The sequence below is a fragment of the Coloeus monedula genome (genome assembly GCF_965178545.1).
Source record: "Coloeus monedula genome assembly, chromosome: 5".
Taxonomy (NCBI): domain Eukaryota; kingdom Metazoa; phylum Chordata; class Aves; order Passeriformes; family Corvidae; genus Coloeus; species Coloeus monedula.
The window spans coordinates 54715660-54737113 of record NC_138785.1 but is presented as its reverse complement, the minus strand read 5'-3'; the positions used below and the strand labels follow the sequence as shown (position 1 = coordinate 54737113).

General features: G+C 36.1%; 1 protein-coding gene and 1 long non-coding RNA gene across 4 annotated transcripts in view; one reads left to right on the top strand and one right to left on the bottom strand.

Annotated features, from left to right (window-relative positions):
• PCDH7 (protocadherin 7) overlaps positions 1–11318 on the top strand; it is a gene marked incomplete at both ends in the record, with an annotated part of 264634 nt that extends 253316 nt beyond the window's left edge. For all 3 annotated transcript variants that reach the window (XM_082282618.1, XM_082282617.1, XM_082282616.1), the window contains one exon: positions 10939–11318. In XM_082282618.1, the coding sequence (XP_082138744.1) occupies positions 10939–11318 (380 nt within the window). The remainder of the gene's footprint in view (positions 1–10938) is intronic.
• LOC309573558 lies at positions 8613–20476 on the bottom strand. The gene is made up of 3 exons (XR_014226440.1): positions 20407–20476; positions 16969–17027; positions 8613–8969 (listed from the first exon to the last, which is right to left on the bottom strand). It is a non-coding gene; the product is annotated as an uncharacterized lncRNA (long non-coding RNA).
• Between the last annotated feature and the right edge of the window lie 978 nt (positions 20477–21454).

The window sequence follows — 21454 nt, the reverse complement described above, 5'->3', positions numbered from 1 at the left end:
GATAAGCGCAAGTGGTTCAGTTTTTCTGTTTGTTTGTTAATTGTTTTCCTGCCATTACTTGTGACAATTAATGGGCCATGTGCTTAGTAGGGGCTTATCTTTTTAATCAGTCACCATTTAAACCACTTTTATATTGCTTCAACAAGTATCAGTCTTACAAAAGAGCTTGAAATTCCATGTCACTGACTTCTATGTATTCAACTTTCATTATCAGTTCAGAATAGCCTTGAAGATCTTTTTGAGATACCCATGAGTATCTCCAAAAATAAGTTGTCTGTTGAAAGAGGTGCACATAAATTGAAGGGAGATGAGGGAAGGTCATGTTGTTTTTATCTTCTGTGGCAAGAGCACTTGTTTTCCTACGTGGTGTCCATTCCTGATGTGAAAATACATTATTAAATCCTTATCACCAGGAAATAAAATAAGAGGGAGGAACAGCTGAGGTGAGCTAATAATGGCCTCCAGCTACCTTATTCCTTTAGAGCTCCTTCAGTCTTATCAATTTGGCAGGAGTATCAAGGAAGTTATGGTTACTTTTGAGCCTCGATTCAGATTTTCTTAAGTCATCTTTAAGAGAGCTGATGTTCTAATTGCCACATAAATTGTTTCAGCTCAGAGTTTGTTAAGCACTGACACATTTTACTGAAAAAAATAAAGGTATGTAATTTGACACAGTGACAGATTAATACCTTAGCATTAGACTGGCAGAACAATTAGACGGCTTAAATGTTTCCTACATCTTAATGTCTATGCTACTTCAGGAAGCCACAGTAAGTCCTGTTTTTCTGAAGGACATGTTGCCATTTCAGTGACAGAAGTAAATCAGGCTATCAAAGGATTTAACAGGATTACAAGAAGTCTTGCAGCAATTACATTTAAATCTAGAAAATTAAAAGCTGGGGAATTTAGGTTCAGCATGGTGTATTTAGTATGGTACCCACCACTGGTATCCCATAAGCTGATAGTTCTTAGTTCTCATTATATATGTGCAATTGGTTTTGTGAAAGAAAATGAAATATAACAGTCTGAACTACATGATAAATACGACTTAAACAAGACAAAACTTTGTGTTTCTACTGCCTTTATTTTATAATGTAATCAAACTAGTTTTTGTCTAGAATTAAGCCTGTTGAATTGATTTCACCTAACTATAAGGTTATACAAAATTTATGTTATTGCTCTTCACTGACAACCATCAGATCAATATGATTTTGGCCCATAAGAGTACAAATATTGGTTTTTTAGCGTAAAAAAACCCCCAAAACCCATAGATCTGTTTTTAATATAAACATTCTTTATGTTAGTTGTGAAATACTGGTGATTCCTTGAAGAACACAGATGCAATATTATTGAGCTGGTATAATCACTAATTTAGGCAAGAAAATTTTATCAAGTTATTTCATAGTTAGGGAAACAGTTAAAGAATATTGTACCTTAACCTGCTGGAGGTAACTTTGATAGAAATAACTATGACTATTTGGAATCTCAGTCAGAAATATTATTGCTTGGGTTATATTTTTTTATTACTCTGATAGAATATTCCTTTGCTTACATGTCTGAGTCATGTTAAGTAGCTATATAGACTGCTGTAGTATGTTTAATAAGCATAGAAAACCCCATCAAAACTTTACACATCCATTATCTTATTTGACTGTTCCTCCCTAAAACAGAGGCAGATATTATGCAAGGGAAGCAAAACAGAAATATCATATAAGATGTAAAGACTTGTGAAATTTTGATTCTTACGCCAGTTTCAGTTTTAATGGCCTTCAGAGGTGTAATATGTTTTGCACCACTACAGGTAGAAACAATTATCATTCTTTAACTTTGTGAAGAAACTAATTGCAAAATGGGATGGATACGTTTTGTCTCAGGAAACAAGATTTTATAAATGCTAAATTATCATGTTGGAACTTGAGAGTGGGCGGGGTGTTTTTATCATTACAGGCTTGATGTTTCTGTATTCCTTTGATTAACAGCTGACTTAAGGGGTGCAACTATTTTTGGGTTTTGCTTGTAATTTTATTACCATAAAATTTTAAGGAGGATTCTAAAAAGGATTTCTGGTTGAACTGAGGCCCACTGTCTGTGGTTAATTTATTACTGAATAAGTCAAGAATCTCAACCCAGAAGCAGTTAGGAATTGGATTGAGGCCAAAGTATGTGAGAGTTAGCAATCACACTAACAGAACTGCAGAGCTGAAGGAAAACTTTAGAGGACATTTAGTGCATCCTTTCCTTCCCAAGGTATGATTAGCTACATTTCTGTTATGCGGGGAAAATTTTTTTCTAGACATTTGTAAAACTCATTACAGACTGAAACCTTCCATTACTACTTCATTCATCCTCAAAGATTTTTCTAATTTCTAACCTGATTTGTCATTGTTGCAATCACGTCATTACTATTGGTCTTTATCACTAGGGGCATGCAAAACAGCTTGTTTCCACTCTTGTTTTTTTCTTGCCTTTTAGGTATGTTAACAGTGCTGTTTTCTCTCATATCTGCTTTCACTTCTCATGAATTCACTTTCATTCATCTAGCATGAACTTTTTTTCAAATGTTAAAGAATCATTTAACAGTTTCTATTTTCCTATGACATTGCTTTCTTTGTTTGTTTTATTTTTATTAGTTTTAATTGCAGAGAACTATTTAGCAGCACATGATTCCTTTGAACATGTGTAGCAGGTACAGTTCATAAACCAGGCAGAAACACCAATTAAGTGTAGTGGTTTGGTTCAAAATATCCATTACTTACTTATTTTCCTTCTGTGAGATAAGAATTAGGAGAAAACAAAGCAGGCACAAAACTTAAAAGAGTATAAAGAAGTTTATTAACAGACCTAAAAGAAAGAAAAAAAGTCAGACTAAACCTTCAGAACACTTTTCTTTCCCCCACCTTTCTCCCTTCTCCCACTGACAACATAAAAAGACAACCCTTGAGATTTTCAGTCAGTTTACCACCTCTATAATAATCCGTTTTTCAGTTCACTTAGGGAGAGGAGTCTCTCTTGCTCATGCTATGGAGACATCTCCACAAGAAACTGTTCTCTCATGGCTTCAATGTCACAGCGAGACAGCCGCCCGAGTTGGTTCTCTGCTCACATGTGAGAGTCCCTTCCCTTGACTTACAGCTTTCCCCACAACTGCTTTCGAGGGTCCAATCTTGAGCTAATGGGGTACCATTTTAAGGATGAGCTGTTCAGAAGCAAAGGTTCTCTTCACTTATTTCTGGGAGCATCTTCATCTCTAGTCTTGTTCTTCCCTGGGAGCAAGGGTCTTCATCACTTTCATCTCTCTCTGTTCAAGCTTCTCATCAAATCACAGCTACTTCAACATTTGCTTGTTTCAGCACAGATACTTTTGCTCACAAGTACAGTTTGAACGCTCCACCCCCCATGCTTTCATGAAATTACAGCGGGTACTCTGATGTATCATAGTCCATCACCATAGCTTTACAACAGAATTTCAGCTTCTAGGTTTGAAGCATCTCCTCTTTCTCCTCTCTCGGGGTTTCAGCTCTTCCTTCTTCACTTACTTTGGTGTCTTTATGGTGTTTTCTTCACGTGCCCTCACCTTTCCTCTTCCTCTGATTCGGGAGAGGATCGATGTCTGCAGGCTTCATCTGTTCTGGAGAATCTTACAGCACTAAGAGACTTAATCTCACCCAGGCCTTGCAGCTGGAATTTGCCTTTTGCTGTTGGTCACCTAATTTCTGCCGGGTGGCGGCCGGAGCTCGTTCCGGGGTAGCATTTTATGTCAGCAGCCGCACTGGAGGGGCTGGCCGAGCGCGGGGCCGCCCGCACGGAGCAGGGCCGCGGTGGAACAGGGCCTCACGGCTCCGGGGTGGCCGTGCCCGGCCGGCCCGGCCCGCACTGAGGGGCTGTGCCGGGTGTCCAGCGAGCAGAAGCGGCTGAGATCTCAGCCAAGCCGTGCCGAGGAGGGCCCGGCCCGGCCCCGCTGGGCTGCACCACGGGCCCCCAGTGACCTGTCCAAAAGCCGGCAGCAAGAGAGCTTTCCCAGGCTTTGTTCGTTCTTGAACGTGGATCGCAGAGGCGTCTCAAGCTTCTTAAGTGGCTCAAAAACGGTGCCAATATTCAAACCAGCCAGTTGATCGGTTCTGTCAGCTCTAGAGGAAGCTGTAAGCACCTCTTTGCAAAGAATCACTTCTGTGGCTGATGGAGCCCTCTTTAACTAAAAACCCAAACTATGCTAAACCATGACAACATGTCACTGTGGTCTCTCTTGAAACTGCTAAGTATTTGGACTTTGGACATGTCACAGCAGTGAGTCTTGCTGATTTCAAGGATTGTTTAAGAGGGACTACTATTTTCCACCATTTTTCAAATAAAGTATTGAAAATTCTCACTTTCATTCTATATTCCTTTTCCTTTGCATAAAAACAAATTAAAATTTTCAGAATTCATTATTTTATATCATTCTGTCATACCCTGTCTCAGAATATTAATCATTCCAATCAATATACATATAAACTTTTCTGTACTCTCAAGTACTTTTTTAAGCACTGAAAAGAATTTTAGAATTGGGGATGATATACATGAAATTATTCTAGTTCAAAAGCAATTAATATATTCATTACTTCAGTGCAGTTGGCATATCTCAAGCAGTGGATTTGTGTTTGACTTTATCCAGTAGGATTGTTTTAGAGATGGCATGCACTATCTCTGCAGTACACGATAATGCCACATTCAGAATGACAGCAGTCCAAGCCTTGGGGCACCAAATGCTTCTTGAGATATGTTCAATTGCTGTTTAACTGTACTTAGCCTAAGGTACAGAGAAAGAAATGCTGATGCCTTCAAACATGTTTAAGTATTTTTATAGTGTCTTGGCATGTCAGAATATGCCACAGCATAAACTGGGGTACAGTTCCTGAATTACTGCAATTAAGAGGCAAGAATTCAACAACGGTACTGTTGCAGCTATCTGTCTCTGTAGACTAGCTTTCTTTCCCCCCCTTAAACAGTGATTTTCTACAATATGTACCCTCTCAGCTGTTTTCTGCATTATTGTTCCCTGATCATGTAGTCAATACTTGTTATGCTTTAAGAGCTCAATTGTGTCCCTGACCACACAGCTCATAAAACAGGCAACCTTTAAATACAAAAGGCATGTAAACGTACTCCACTTTAATCATATAATGGTGTTTCACTTGAATTTTGGATGGCCTTCTGAATCGAACATATTTGTGTACAGAATGCAGAAAAAATGGGGCTCATCCAAACCACAGTCTCTTTCTTTATAACGATTCCTATTCTTTTTTTCTTTTCTCACGGTAGCTGGAACAACTGCACATGCACTTTTTATAGGTCCTCAATAAATGGAACCATGTGGAGATATTATGGGCCTGCCAACGCGGAAAGCAAAATCTGCATGTAGTCATTGATTTGTCATAGATACTATTTAGAACTCATCTGGCAATGACTCCACATATCTTGTGGACCAAGCTGCATGGTTTACGCAAGTATTGTTTCACTGCTGTAGTACTACATGGTTACTGTGGTTTTGTACTCCTCCAAGAAAAAAGTCTACAGCTAGGAATGCTTTCTGCAAATGTTCAAGTTATTGTGTCTAGATATGGTATCAGTATTGATTTGGAAGGTTTTCCATCTCCAGGGACAAGTATAACAGAACTTTTGCCAACTTAAGTACATCCTAAGTCTGTTGTTACCATCAGCTTTGTGTGTGGTTTACAAAAATGAAAAAGTGAAAAGCTCTTTGCATTTTTTTCCAGTGTCTGTGCTAGGACCATGTCATGACTAGACAATAATGCTGTGTGTCTATAAAATATATTGTACAAGAATGGTTGTTAAAAAATGTGCAGAGTGCAGCCAGAATGTGCATTCTTGACTATATTTCTGCAATATGTGTGTAAAATAAAGCACATAACTTGTAACATGTAGAATCATGGAATGGATAGGGTTGGAAGGGACATTAAAAATCATCTAGTTCCAATCCCCAGGTGTACTTGTTGATTACTGAGTTCATAATACTATGTCCTTGATGAAATATATTAACCTCTTTTTATTAAGAATGGGCAGAGAGAAAATAGTGGAAAACTGCTTGGCTGGAATATTTGAGTTAGTTTCTTTGGCATTAAATTAGAGATAGATCATCATATTTTCCCTGTCTACCCTGCAGTGGTAGGTGCCGTTCTTTTTTGATAATAAGCAATCCTACTAGCCCTAAGGGAACAGTCAGCTACAATCAGCAGAAACATTAGCATACATAAAAATATCTCCATTTACATTCTTTTGTACAAAGTTTTATGGAAAACATAAAACATAGCACTGTCTCAGAAATTAGCTGCAAATGTTTAAGGATTTGTTGGATTAATAGCTACTAAAGTTTAAAAAAATTGTCAAGCAACACCAGCTTCTGATCTAGAAACACCATGAGAACATACGCTTGAAAATAACTGAGAGGACATCTTCTGATGTCTTCTGATGATCTTTTTGTGCAGATGAAAGGTTGAATTTGACTCATCTATGTAAACTGTTAGACCCTAATCCCAAATCTACAGCTTTCTATACAACAAGAAATATCACACATCTTTCTCACTAATTAATATTATGATAAATATTTTTTCGTTAAAAAGGGGCATTTTAAGCACTAATTTAACTTGGTTTCCAGATATGTAACTGCAGTAGGAATCTGTTGGGCTTCTCCCTTGATGATTTGCCAATTGTGTTGACAAATTCTTTGCTGTGTCATACTGCATTACACTTGTCAGCTCTCAGGGGGGTCACTACTGGAGTGTTTAACTTTTAAACTGAGAAGCACTTAAAAAAACATTTCACTTAGAGACAGACATGTTTCAATACAAATTATACTAAAGGACAAGAGTAAGTTTATTTTATTTTCAAATTCGGAGATTGTTCAAAACTCCTTGGCTAGGTAATTGAAAATGCCAAGCATTGAGTTTCTACTCTGCAAAAGAGGGTTGGTCTGTTTCAGTGAATTAGCAAAAACATAGTTACTTATTCTGTAGCTAAAGTGCTGAGGCAGTTCATCCAAATTAGAGGTTAAATGACTGTTGTCAAGTGCAGTGTATAGATAGCATCCCATTTTCCCTTTACTAACTAGTTTAGATACTGGTAATAGTTTAGTCCAGACAGCACTGGTTGTTTCATCCATCTTCTGATATAACATACACACTCATACATAAAGTGTTTCCTCCTTCCACTTCCCTCACCACTCCCCCCCACCACAAGTGCTGGAGTTATGTCAATCTTTTAAACAGAAGAGCAGTTAAAATGCAACAAGTTTCAAATCCTGTTAGATCAAATCTGTACTTAAATGCTGTACTGATTCAAGCTCTAAGAACAGATGCAAGAAAGCAATGGAACAGAAGGATGCATTAACTGTATGTGTCAAACATTAATTGAAGGTGTTTTAGAGAAAAACATATGACACTGAGTTTGACATCCTGAGGGAGATGAGGCTGCTGCTGTTGCTCCATACCCCCAAGTCCAAACAGTAGCAAAGATGAAGATATATTCCCAGTAGGCACATCCACAGAGCACACACATACACCAAATATATACCGAGTTGTCCACACAGATCACAGACACTCAGAGCCCTTACACAAACACAAACAGCACCAGTGGCCTCATTCTGTCCTCTTCTCTGGCTGGACAGGATGAAAATCCACTGGTGAGAGTGGACACACCCATATCGATACATGCAGACATAACAGAGAGCCCATTCCCAGCAAAGAGTTAGAAAGGAGTTTAATAAGACAGAAAAGATGATGTTCATCAGGCACAGGACATAACCAGACAAATTTATTAGCCAGCAAACTATTCACATATGATTTGGCATTTTATCCCCTTATATCTCTATTTCTCCACTCTTGTGCCTCCACAAATCACCTAAACTCCTCACTTGTCTTCCCTTTGGTTTCTCCCCCGAAACATCATCCAAGTCCTGTGCTAACCCAAACTCCTTTCCCCCATATCTTATAATGTGTGCTACATACCTAGACAGCAATCCCCATTACACAGAGAGATGGCTGTTCCTCCTGAATCCTTATTTTGAGTTCCTACCTGCTAGTATACATCAATCTGTTCCTCTGGGCCTGGACAGATGGACCTTTGAGGGTCTGATGGCCCTATGGTGGTCCTGGGAGTAGTCTGTCAGGGTATTTGGGCTAGTACTATTCTTCCAGGTCTCTCTGAGCTCTTCTGTAGATGTAAAGATGAAGTTTATCACATAACCCAACAGGGAAACTCAGCAACACACTGACTTGGATGTTCTTGTTTCTCAAAACAGCACTGTAAGGCTGAATTGTACTGTAAGTCCTCATGCTTTACAATAAGGAATTCCAGTATTTGTCCAGAAGTGAATAGGAGCAGTGCTACAATGCAAAATGGTACATTTTCAAGTGTATGATTCAAGGACCACCAGTAAGGGAAGGATTTTTACGAACGCACATATTGCTGACTTGAAATTTGTTTGAGCTAAAAAGACACCATCAGATATAATGAGATGCTAATTGTTTCAATCTAAATAAACCCCAAACTCAAACAACAACAAAAGAAACTCTTTTCAGCAAACATATATTCCTGTGTTTTAAATAAAGGTCAGACAAATTGCCTTGATCAGCCGTTGCTAATATTATGTCAGAGTAGTAAGTAAAATACTTGCAGCAAGCATAATGTTTAATGGCCACTTTTTGGAAATAAGGTGCTGGTTTGAGTAGTGTATGGAGATTTAAGGGGATTTACTGTTGTAAAAATATGAAAAATTCTGCTTAAAAATCAAAACACATCAGGGCAGCTGAACAGTTAATTAGGCTTCTTATCATTAAGGGGAGTCAGAATAATGCTGATTTAGCTGACAAAAAGAGGATTTTCCAGTTACCATCTCCATCTTCTGTGTATGTCTGCAGAACACAGTCTTCTGAAAACTGATAGGCAGATAGGTTTTCACAGTATTGCATCCTTCACTGGGGGGAAAAAAGAAAAAAAAAAAGTGGGAATTATGTCTAAATGCAAAAGCGTCAAAAATAAATTGGAGAAAGAAAATTAATAAAATAAAAAAACCCCTCAGTTCCCTCCTCCCAGCCTTACACATCTTAGATACAGGGTTACTCAGTTATATAGACACCAGGGCTGTTTCCTCATTAAATTCAGTGATATTTCATCGAAATATTAAAATTTATACAGTTTTCAGAATATGTACAGTAAATTCTATAAAATGTTGACACCTGTCAGCAGTAAATAGTGTACACACTTTACAGTACTGCAACAAATTATTTATTAAATTAATGTTTAAATGTATGAAAAAATCAGGACATGATGAAGATAAATCTGACTTTCAAGAGCTTTTGCCATTCTATCAGGATTAAATTTACAGATGTTGAAATGAAATATGCTTTCTCTGCAAACACCTGTTAGTAAATATTTTAAATCAAAATGGTTTATTCTGGAAGAGAAAAGTATTTTTGGTGGGGTGGGGTTTTTTATTTGGTTGGTCTGGGTTTTTTTTTTTCATCAGCAGTGTTCTTTTTATCAGTTTATAGAAAACTCACGATTGGAATTGTCATTATTTGAGAAGGTAATCTACCAGACAAAGTTAAAAAGAAATAGGCAAAATAGAAGTAATAAAATTAAGGCTGAGCAGGCCTTTGACAGTGTTTTTTATAAGGTACATGGCATTACTGGCAAAAATTACTATTCAAAAGAACTTTGGTGTTGTAGTGGGAAGGTAGAAAGATGCCACAGCCCATATGAAATACATGATTATGTTTCCATGTTGAAGTTCCTTGCTTCCTTCTAAGATATTTTTTTTTATAAAACAAACCTAAATATTTCATCGAATAAATCATATCATGATAAAGTCATATCAAACACACTCGAAAATTTTATTTTTTGATTTATGTCCTTTGTCAACTTTTTTTGAATATCATGTCGTTACTTTGTAGGCTGTTTCAGTGATTCCTTTAGACCATAAAGTACACTATAACTGAATAAAAGCAAGGTTTCAGAATCTTACCCATTCCTTAAAATAGTTGAGGTAGCTTTTAAATTCAGTTGTATGCAAGTATGAAAATACAAGTATTAAATATACTTGCATTGCTAACAGGTAGGAGTCAATCCTGCAGGCCCCTGAACTTTGCTGGTTTTCAGTGAAAGCTCTTACAGGTACAGAAAGCTTAGTGATCTGGAGTAGGACACCTTCTAACATGGCAAGTCACACATAAAATGTGTCTCTCTTAAGGCAGCACTCAGATTCATCCCGTGCCCTACCATACATATATACACACAGAACAGCTTTATTTGTAAGACTGATAAAGTTTATAACCCATAGAAGGGGTTTTGTATGCTCCTACAATTACTGATTTTTCAACTTATGTAACATATTGTGGACTAAAAACAAGTGCCCAATCCTCAGAAATACAAGCAGAGCTTTACATTATATGAAGATTCAGTCCCTTTGTCAATAACAGATCTGCTCATTTGCAGGGCATTAAGTATGTTTGTCAGTACTTGCAGGGTACAGGGTCTCAGGATCCTTTCACATAAATTCAGAGTATTGTCTACAAAAAAATTCAAAGAAAGGTATTTTTAATGTCAAGAAAATTGGCAGTATGGAATTAAGTGCTTGTTTTACTCTTTCAGACATCAAAATTAATTCAGTACCTAATGCCAAATGTGTCTGGAATTGATTTACAAGCACAGGAAGAGGATTAATAGCTTTTTTTTTTTTTTTTCAATTATTAAGGTTGAGAATAACTGTACAGATCTGCTTGTTGCCTCTGGGCACATGTAGTGTGAAAAAATTATTACTGAGGAACTTACTGCAATCTTCCTACCAAGACCTTTAAAAATACCTTTTGTGAATTTAAGGATTCTCAGTTTCAATGGAAGTAATTTTAATATTAATTTGTAAAGACAACTCTCTTTTATTTTCAGATTCACGGCCTCTACCAGATGTAGCCCTAACAGGGAAGTGCACCCGAGAATGTGATGAATATGGCCACTCAGACTCCTGCTGGATGCCAGTCCGCACTTCTCCGGAGAGAAAGCAGAAGAGCCAGCCAAAACTCTCCACTTTTATGCCTGTCGATGAACGGGGCAGTCAGGAAAAGCTGGCCAATGGAGAAGCCTCCCTCATGGGTGATCGCAACAGAAACCTCCTTAACAAAAAGTTGACCTCATCCTATGAGACCTTCAACGCAGCTAGTTTCAGCAAAAATGAAGAAGGCAATCCAGAGGATATCCCCCTTACACAGACAGGGGAATACAAGCCATCTCCTGTCAATACTCTAACTAGAAGAGAAGTTTACCTGTAGGCTAAAAAGCAGCAACAAAGTTCTTTCATAATATAAGAAAGAAATGGGGCAAAAGTCTTAAAATCACAACAATTTTAAGAAAAAATGAGGAAAAAAAGAGGGGGCCACCAAAGAGACAAAAGATCTGCCTGCCACTTCTGCCTCCATAGCAGGCATGTAATTATACTGTCTGCCTGACTATATTGTACAATGTAGAAAACATTGTTGTTACTTGCATGTCTAATTACCCCCTCGCTGATTTTTATTTTCCTAGATCTATGGTTGCAAATTCTTCCCATAGTAGCAAGCTTGATTAAAAAGAAATCAACACACTGTTGTTTCCCCTCTGCAGAAGCATGAATTAAGCCACTCATTTTGTTTGTTTGTCATCTGGCTTGTTGAGGATAACAGGTCAGGGAAAATGTATTCAAAACATACCATCTGAATATTGCTGATCCCCACCAGGGACAATCCTTCAGAAACCATAAAGATATAGGATAAATATAAAGGAATAATCATTAATAGGCACTTTGTGAAGACCACAGCTTTAATATTCTCACCTCTCATCTGAGGCTGGAAGCAAGAGAAATTCCTTCAGCCTGAGACTGCAGTCAAAAACATGGCATACTTTCCTGTGATTCATGAACTCTGGTTCTGTTTTATCCATTGAACAAATGTGTCTAACTGTGTCTCTTTCTCTCCTCGTTCTCTGTAAGGATTATTTCAATGTAAACACAATTACTAACACTTATACTGTAGGATAGCAATGACAAACTGTTGAATTCATTATTTTGGGCAAGATTAACATTTAGCTGGGAAGATTGTAATAACAAAAAGGCCAAAGATCACACAATGGATCAGGGGAACTGCTAAGTATTGGGGCTTGACTTAGAACATTAATGTATTCACAAAGAACCACATGTACTCATAGCACACCTTCAGTTACATTCTGCGCAGCAGCACAGATCACAAGCCCAGATGACAATTTTTTTTTCCAATGTGGTACAGTTGAATGCCCAAAGGAACTGATGTGCTTTTTTTGTAATGACATGATATGTTGCAGCAGATGCTGCATATGATATGCTGCCTATGCCAGTTCCAGGGAATTTTTAAGATCAAAATTTAAAAATAATAGGAGAAGAGAACGCTGTGTTAATGGGAATGCTTGATGGGAGGGAAAAAGGTGGACGGTGGGATAATGCAGTAACAAAAGAACATTACAACTTGGATACAAAAGCCTCTTTTCAGATTGCAAGGTGTGGTTGCTAAGTCTGTCATCCATATTGCAGCTTATCAACTGCGTCAATTATGTCAAAAATGATGATACTGAAAGCTTTCCTGAAACCAAGTGCATTAAAACCAAGAGAAGTGCAATAATAAATGATATCAAGACTCAGAACATTTAGCGTAAGTAAAAAAGGTCTGATAAACAGCGGTAAGATACCTAGGAGGTCAAGATGAGTCAAAAGGAGTCCAAGCTACTGTGATATACAAAAGCTGTAGCAATTCTCATGGTGAGTGCTTTTTGAAAGGAAGAGGAAATGAAACAGGTTTTTGTGCAATAAAAGCAACAAAACATGCAGAACATCAACCAATTGCTTTGTAGTTGATGATGTAGTAATAATCATGGACTGAGCTCAGACATTCAGACAAAAGTGACAATCAAACAACACAGCAAGGACAGCTCAAGGAGGGGGAAAGCATTCAGATCCCTGGCTGTTTAACCTGGCATGAAGGCATGGCTAGATGGCTCTCTAGTAACTGTAGTCTTAATGTAGCTTTGGGTAGTTTCTTGCTTTGAAGAATTGCATAGAAATAACCATAAACAGCCTAAGGTAGAGGTTGGTAAATCAAAACAACTCATCACATTTATCTTTTGAATTCACTTCTCCACATAGTGGGGTGTGCCATTACTGGCCTTTTCATTCTCCTCTCTCAAGTTTACTTTCTTCAAGTAACATCAGTTTGTGTATAGCAGTTATGATGAATGGACACATTTTAGAAAGAAAATATTAAAATCAAAGATTAATAATGATTGAACATTTTTATGTTTAATTATTTAAGTAATATGGAGAGATGCAAGCTAGTACTTTGTTATGAGACTGCGATAGCAGTTACTGCTTTGTATAATCTGTAAGTACCTGTTTAAAAATGCTTCTAAAAATGCTTATGTAATGTATACACATTTTTCTTGCACGTTTCAACAGAATACACAATTGCATAACACAAATGTTCAACAGAATTTCCTTTAATAAGATTTTATTTAATATTACACACAAGAAAATAAATTAGGTAGCTGGGTTCCATATATTCTTAGACACTTTTTCTACAAGGCTAATAATACAGGTCACAGTAGACCTTCAGATTAAATGGATCAGCAGTCACTCACCAATTTTTGCACCACATAAGACAGTCATGAAATAATTTTCTTGTGTGCATCTCCTTAGATCTAAAGTGCGTGTGAAAGAATTTTTTAAAAATTCTATCTACTGTAAGTATTCACAGTAATTCTAGTGGAACTAGCCACTATTAATATGCTGATTACTCTTCTGACCTGGCATGACATACAAATATATTTTGTGTTTGTATTTTTCCTCTTTATTTGAAATAGGTTAAATCTGGTGCCACTCCATAAATAGAGTGCTTTTGTATAAAAAAATAAACAAATAAAGCTATAAAAAATAATTAGGGTGAATGCAAAATATGCAACTGTGCCTTTTATACCTATTATTATGGTAAAGTGGTAGTTGGGTTTGGACACTGAGGGGTAAGGGGCTATTCCCAACTTTTTTGAACCTGTATATTTACCTGTGTTTATTTTCTGAGAAATTATAAATAATATATTTAAAAACAAGCCTTTTGCCAAACTCAGTTAATGGACCAGTCTTAAGCATTATTAACACAAGGCTGTGGTTTAAGTAGGTCTTGAGGATTTTTTTATTACTATTTGTGTGGGGTTTGGGGTTCTTTTAATTTGTTTTTAATTCTGCTGCCTGGAAAAATATGATCAGTCTATATGATAGTTATTTAGCAAGGTGTCACCAGTTCATGTCGCCAGGAAAATGGACAATTAATTATTTTTTAATTGCTTTTAGCCTTCATCACATTTTAGTTGTATAGTATAGAAATCATATTTTTTCTTTCCTTCCATGGGAAAATCAAATGAGCTTTGCATGTATTTACATTAGGGCACCTTTATAGATTGATGCATTAATATATAACTTTATATGTATTAGAAAGTTCAATAGCTTTGGTCTAAAATCTAAGGCTTATTCCAGATCTCAGACCCACTATGTTTATTGAATATGGTTTCTGACTGGCCTGCTGCCTGAGTTTCAGGAAAAAAAGTTAAACATTATTTTTATGTGGGGGAAGAACTTAAATGGGATTGAAATGATTGGCTGAAAGGCTACCCTAGAAGTTGTCAAGCAGAAAAATCATGAATATGGATAAAGGTCTTGCCATAAATCCAGCCATCACCAAACACTTGTTAGGAAGTTGAACAACAAAATATTTTTCCTTGTTTCATTGGTGATAAATATACAGTTTCCTTAAGAAAAGAAGCAGATGAGAAAAGCAATAGAAATGAAAGCCCATCAGTTAAATTTTATTACTGACTGAAAGAGAATAAACACTAGGAAGAAGACAACATTCACCAGCTACCTGGGGTATGCTTTCAGACAACTTTTTCCGAAATTTTAAAGCACTTGCATTCAGTGTGGTACGATCTGTTTGTAATATTAATCATTGACTATTGTTCTGCAACTTGGATGTTGATAGTGAAGCAGAGAACAATTTATCATTGTTTATTATGAGTCACTATGCACGCAACTATGCTAAACATGGCAAAATGTATTAAATGCTAGTCCACCTCTATTTATGAAATATTTACATAATTTAATTTGTTTTTGTACAGTTTTATGTAAATAAATTGCTTGTCATTTTTGTCTCTTCAAATTAAAATATAACATGTTCAACTGGTTGCCCATTTGCCAGTTTACTTTCTTGGACAGTCTATTCCAATTTTACTAGATTAAATCACATGCTAGTTTCAATATTTAACTGGTATTTTGAATGGCAAAGATGACACTGCTTTAGTAACTGGCCACAGATTCAGCTGCAGAGGTAGCTGAGGTTTTACCTGCCTACGGAGTGAAATTCGATAGAGGCTATTATCACTCAGGACAGCACATGGCTATTTTCATAGCAGAAATAGAGTACTTGTAACCTGAGCAGTTGTTTCTGATTACTGTTCAAAAGGGCTTATTTTTAAGATGTGTTCAAAACCTTCTTATTAAGTGGAATAACAAGTCTTTACTAAAAGTACAGGTATTTCCATTATGGAATGGCAATTTTCCTATTATCAGAAAGGCTGTTATTTTTCCCAAGAAGTTTAGAATTATTAGCAAATCCTAAAACGTCAGTGGAGCATCTATACTGAGAAAAACAACATAATTAATGCAGAATTTCAGAAAAAAAAAGTGAAATAAAAGCCTCCAGTTCTGTCTAGCTGTGAATCAAATTATCCATCTCAGCATAACTGTAGATCAAGAACAAATTTTCCTCAAAAAGGAACATCTAAGGAGAAAGAGTTTATTCCTTAGCTGTCTGGATCACACATAGCTTTTTTTGTCTTTTTTTGTTTGCTTGTTTGCTTGTTTGTTTTAAAAGAGCAGGTTCCAAAACAGCCATTAAGTTGGAATTTTCATCAATTGTAATATGTGAAAAATGTGTTTGTGGGGAGAGGGATTGAAGGTCAAAACTCCTCTTACCCCCTGCCTCTGTGTTATGCAAAAGAATTACTACAGAGACCTTGCATACCATTGCATACAATTTCCCAGTGAACATCATTTGTATCCTTTTACCTCAGTTACAGATTAGGCTTTGATTTTTGTGAATACAAACTGGCCAGAACTCTTTTCAAATAAACTTTACGTTGCAAATTTCTTTCTCTGAATGTGCTTTAAGTTAACATTTCCTGATCTTCTCTAATGAATGCGTCAAAGAAGATTCTTCCTTCCACAAGCAGAGCTCTGAATCTACATGCCTATGGAGAGAGTTCAGTTCACCACCTGACCCTGGATCTCCCCCATTGCACTTGAATGAGGTACCCCTCCACCTCTTTCAGCAGTAGCAGTATTTTAATGAGTAACTTCAATCAATCTTTCAAGTTTATTTTATACTAGTTGTAGTATGCAATGCATGACCTTACGTTTGTTTATTTTGTCTTTTGTCTGAATTTTCTTGTTTACCCACTGCATCCAGGAAAGTGATTACAGGAAGATAAAATAAATTCCCTGAACCACTAAGAGTGGTATGAGAGGATGATATAAACTAGCAAAAGCTAACAATTTATGCTCCCCTTTAACCCTGTCTTCATTTCTCCCTCCTGTGTAGCAGTAAAATGTAAATCTTATGCAGAGACTGAAATTAATAAATGTGACCTCGGCAGAAATAATTTCATGTCTTTATTGAGCCTCCTGAGGGGAGTGTATAGAAGATGCTTAATAGTTCATAAATATGAAAATCATCTAGCTTTTGCTAAAAAAGAAAGCAACAGTAGCGTTAGATGAGTGTATTCCTTAGTAAAATGGTAGGATTCTAGTCAGGCAGTTCATACAGCTCTTTCTTCTAAAACAAGTACATCTCGTTTAAAGACAGATATACTTACCAAGAAACTGGGGAGGAAAAAATGCAAAATACCTATTCTGTACTTGCATGGAATAGCCTCTGGGGAAAAAAGGGAACAAAGATCAGCAAATAGGTATAATGTAATTGGTACAGAATTGATAGAAATATATCCCTTTAGGATTTTCAAACCGATTTAAGGATTCGAAAATAGGGAGATATTAATGCATAATTTGTAGGTATATATGGTATGGTACTGTAATTGATAAGAAAAGATTCCTTCTAATTATAAGGCATGTGATTTTATTTAAGGTGGTGCTTCTAAAGATTTAGGTAATGGTTAAAAAATATTTATACCTTAGTATTCCTTCTTTGTAAGCTTACTAAAACAAATTTTAGCAGAATTCTACAGCATTCACTGTAGGAGAAGACAGTTTTGGAAAAACAAAATAGGCAAGATATAGTTTTCATATTTCTATTCTATTTTCAGGATAGCAACCAACTTTCTCATCTTCACATTATAATAAAGAATTTAAAAAACCCCAGCACTTTTCAACTGTGCTTTCAAGGATAATACAGAAGGAACAAGTAGCCAAAGTAGTATAAAAGCAGGTTTATACCATGTTTACTACTCCTTTGGTAAAATTACACTCAACAAACTGTAGTGTCATGAAAAGAATAGCTAAAATAACAATGAATCACCAGTTTTTCCCAGTCCTGTGGGGAATCAGAAAAGGAAGGGAAGACTAGAACAAAAGGAAAAAAAATTCTGTGTCTTTTTACTACCTACCTCTCAACAATTTCAAGAATCTACAGAATTCCCTGAACAGGAATACTGGATTCTATCATTCCCCCACAAAAGTGTATGCTTTTACTTCTTCCAAAGGTACTTGCAGGTTTTATAACTTGTAGTAAGTCTAGTTGGGGTAAATCATCTTCCTGACTCTTTCTCCTTACATAGTAATTGTGTTACATGATTCCAGAAAATGAAGCTGACTGTAACTGTGGCAAAGTTATGGTGTTAGTAATCTCTTCAAAGTTAGTTGAATATATATTTGATAAGACAAGTAGATGTGAAGAAATAGGAATAAGATATTAGTCTGAAAAGATCCACAGACTGCTGCAAATGCTAATGGTTCATTATTTAGGCCTTATCAAAACAGAAGAGGCTGAAAAATTCACAAGCAAAAGTGGAAGAAGGATAAAAAAAGTTACAGATGGACAACTTGGATAAGTGCATGTTTGTACATATATGTACGTACACCTCTTGCTTTTGAAGTAGATTTTAAGATTCCAGAAAATTCTTTGTCACTATTCCGTGTCAGAGAGACAGAATATTGGGCAAAAAAGACCTGCAGCAGGAGATCCTGTATTTATCTAAGGGTTACCAAGAGAGAACAAAATACATAAATTGGTGTCTACCACTTAGTAAGACAGTGTATGTGACCACAGTTAGAAAACTGAATAATTATTAAACCTGCTTCAGCTTTTCTTGATTTTCCTATCTCACATAAGTGGCTAGAACAAAAGTCAGAGCATTGTTTTTAATCTTCATCTCTTCTTGCTGACAGTACCTGGAATCAACTTGGCACCTACTTAGCTTTTCTCCACCTTGCACTGAAGTAGAAGAGAGCCCTGGAACAACAGGTGATGTCATATTTTTTTTCAGTCTGACCTCTGAGCATCTGGCAGGCATCATGTTGCCACCCTTATTTTTAGAAGCATGAAATTATGGTAGACTCACTCACACATAACTTCAAGTTTGAATATTAAAAGGGTCCTTATAGGTGATAGAACACGAAATATGCCTTGAATTTAGAATATTCAGGTGCTATGCTGAGAAAAAAAAAAAATTATCCTGAGTTCCAGAGAGGATCGAAAAGCTGCTCTGTGTGATAAAGGACCAACCACATGATATGTACAAGCCTACAATAACAAGCTGTACATTTCTACTGATTCTAATTTATGCCTTATGTAGAGATGCAAGGAAAACGCACAAATGCCCAGGTCTCTCTGAAGTATAGTGCTTTATATATGCAAGAAAGAAGGAATCATCTTTTGCCCAACCCTGGTAAATTAAGACTGTTTCAAATCAGTTTGGATCCCCTGATGAATATTCTGATTGTGTTTATGCATCATCAGTGAAATGATGATGGCTAATTAATGATACATCTACTGTGACATGTTCATTTAGGAGGGCGTAGAATTAATAGAGGGGATATGATGCAAAAGTGCTGGCTTGAGAACAAGGGTTTTGTATTATAACTTTTATAAGGTGCTATAATGTATTGGCCACAAATATTACATATTAATATAAAAGTTAAATATCATTTTTCTGTTCCAAATAAAATTCAGCTAATCAGAATGAGTATTCAGAAAGAATTAATGGTGAGAGTTTGGCTTGTCATGGACTGGGGCCACATCTGAGAGGTACAGAATATTTTTTTCTGTACTGAGTGACTGCAGATAAAATAAATTTAGCAACACTTAGAAAAAATGCATTTTCTCTTTCCTTACACAGTGATGAGATTCCAGAATTTTACTGTTCAGTGTCACTCAAAAAAGAAAACAACAAAACAGAATGAAGGCTTAGTATTAAGTAAGGGTTGTCAAACAGAATAAATTTTTCTGCTTAAATAAAGATGCAGGTGCATCATTTTTTTTACATATTTTTTACAGTTCTGACCTTTCTGCTCTATATAGATAAGAATATAAATACTAGAAAATATACTTATTAGGGTGATCAAAATTATAGAATAAATAAGGTAGGATTCTTCAGCCCAGAGAAGAGAACTGAGAGGTTTGACAGTGATATATACAAATTCGTGAATGGCATGAAGAGAAGTGGTGAAAACTATTAGTTTTGCTTAATAAATCAGCTATGAATCATCATATGAAATTATCAAGTACTGGATTCAAGATATATGGAAGTGTGTTTTCTCAAACTGAATCAAACTTCTTAGCTTTTTGTCAGAGATCAGTTTTTGGGATACATCCATGAATTTGGCTCACATAAATAATAAAATAAAACCCACAATATTTCTAGATTCATTCTTTTTATGAAGGATGTAAGTAAGAATAACATAATAATGGCACCTCTGTTTCTCCCACGCTCTTACCTAAACAGATATACTAACCACTATTGAAAACAAAATATTGTGTTCAAAGTCCCCGTCTCTCTCTAAAAAACTCCAAACAAAACACTCACTGAAACAAAATTAACAAAAACCTCAGCCCTCAGCACCGCCATTTTGTTAGCTAAGTAAAAAGCTTTGCTTCAGGAAGTGTTTTCTGATAGTTAGTGCTTTTGATGCTGTTTCTTCAAGAGAGTGATGAAAAATAATTTATGCCTAACCACAATTACTCCTTGGAAATCCATTGCTGCAAGGCTCCTGCTGAGAAAATTTTCAACAGGAAAAAATTAGAAAATGGAGAGGGGGGAACTTTGAATTTTTTTTAATCCACATTGCAATAAACTTACCAATTAAACTCCAAAACTCAGTGTCTCAGGAAACACACATCCAGACTCACAGAATTATGTAGGTTACAAGCACTAGAACAGACTGTTACCAGACTTATTTGGACATGTAAACAGCCACAGGTTTTAGAGGGAGTCATTTATTTAACTCAGTGACAGGTGTTTACCTTGTGCACTACTGATTGTGGAGATTCATATAGACAAAAATGGATAGCAAAGCAAACCAAAAACATTTGCAGTCAATTTTCCCAGGGTTTCTGTTGTTTTAAACCTTATACTTCTGAACACAAATACGAAACAAAAGATAGTAGAAAATAGCTGAAGTATACAGTAATATGTGACGTCTCACCAGATGGCATTTGTGATGTTTGGAGTGTCTGGATATGTCTGTTTTATCAAATATGACACCTAAAATATTTAGGATCAGTGATGAAATAAGAACTTCTGCTGTATCTTCTGATATTAATGAAAAGACACAATACTTTTCCCCCCAAAGACATTAAAAAAAGTGTTTCTTCACCTTCACATTCAATTAGAGAAAACAACTGTGTCTTCATAGGACTTAATTTTGGAGTCATTAGGATCTGTGCAGGTTAATCTGCAATTATTTGAGATTAACTAAACTTTTTTTAATTTTAAAAATTTTATTTAAAACCTAGAGTGATACTCATGAAGCTAACACGCATAACAAATATTTCACTGAATACAAGTTAGGATTATTTTAGTTTAAAGAACTTAGAATCAGGCAGCAGTTTTCAAAAATCATTCTCATATAACATGGCAGGAAACAAGATTATTATGTGAAGGTACATTAGTTTCATTTACAGTAATATTATTTTAAGAATTATTCAGAATACCAGTGGTGTTCATCATCTATATAAAAATCATTGTTTGACAGCAATGGTACTGCAACTTCTTCAAACTTCTGAACTCTTCAAACTCTGGCTTACAGAACAAAATACTCCCTATATCCCATGTGGTAGCACAAGTTAAATACCTGGGATATATATACCATTTAACCTTAAAGAAAAAAAGTAAATAAATAAAAGAT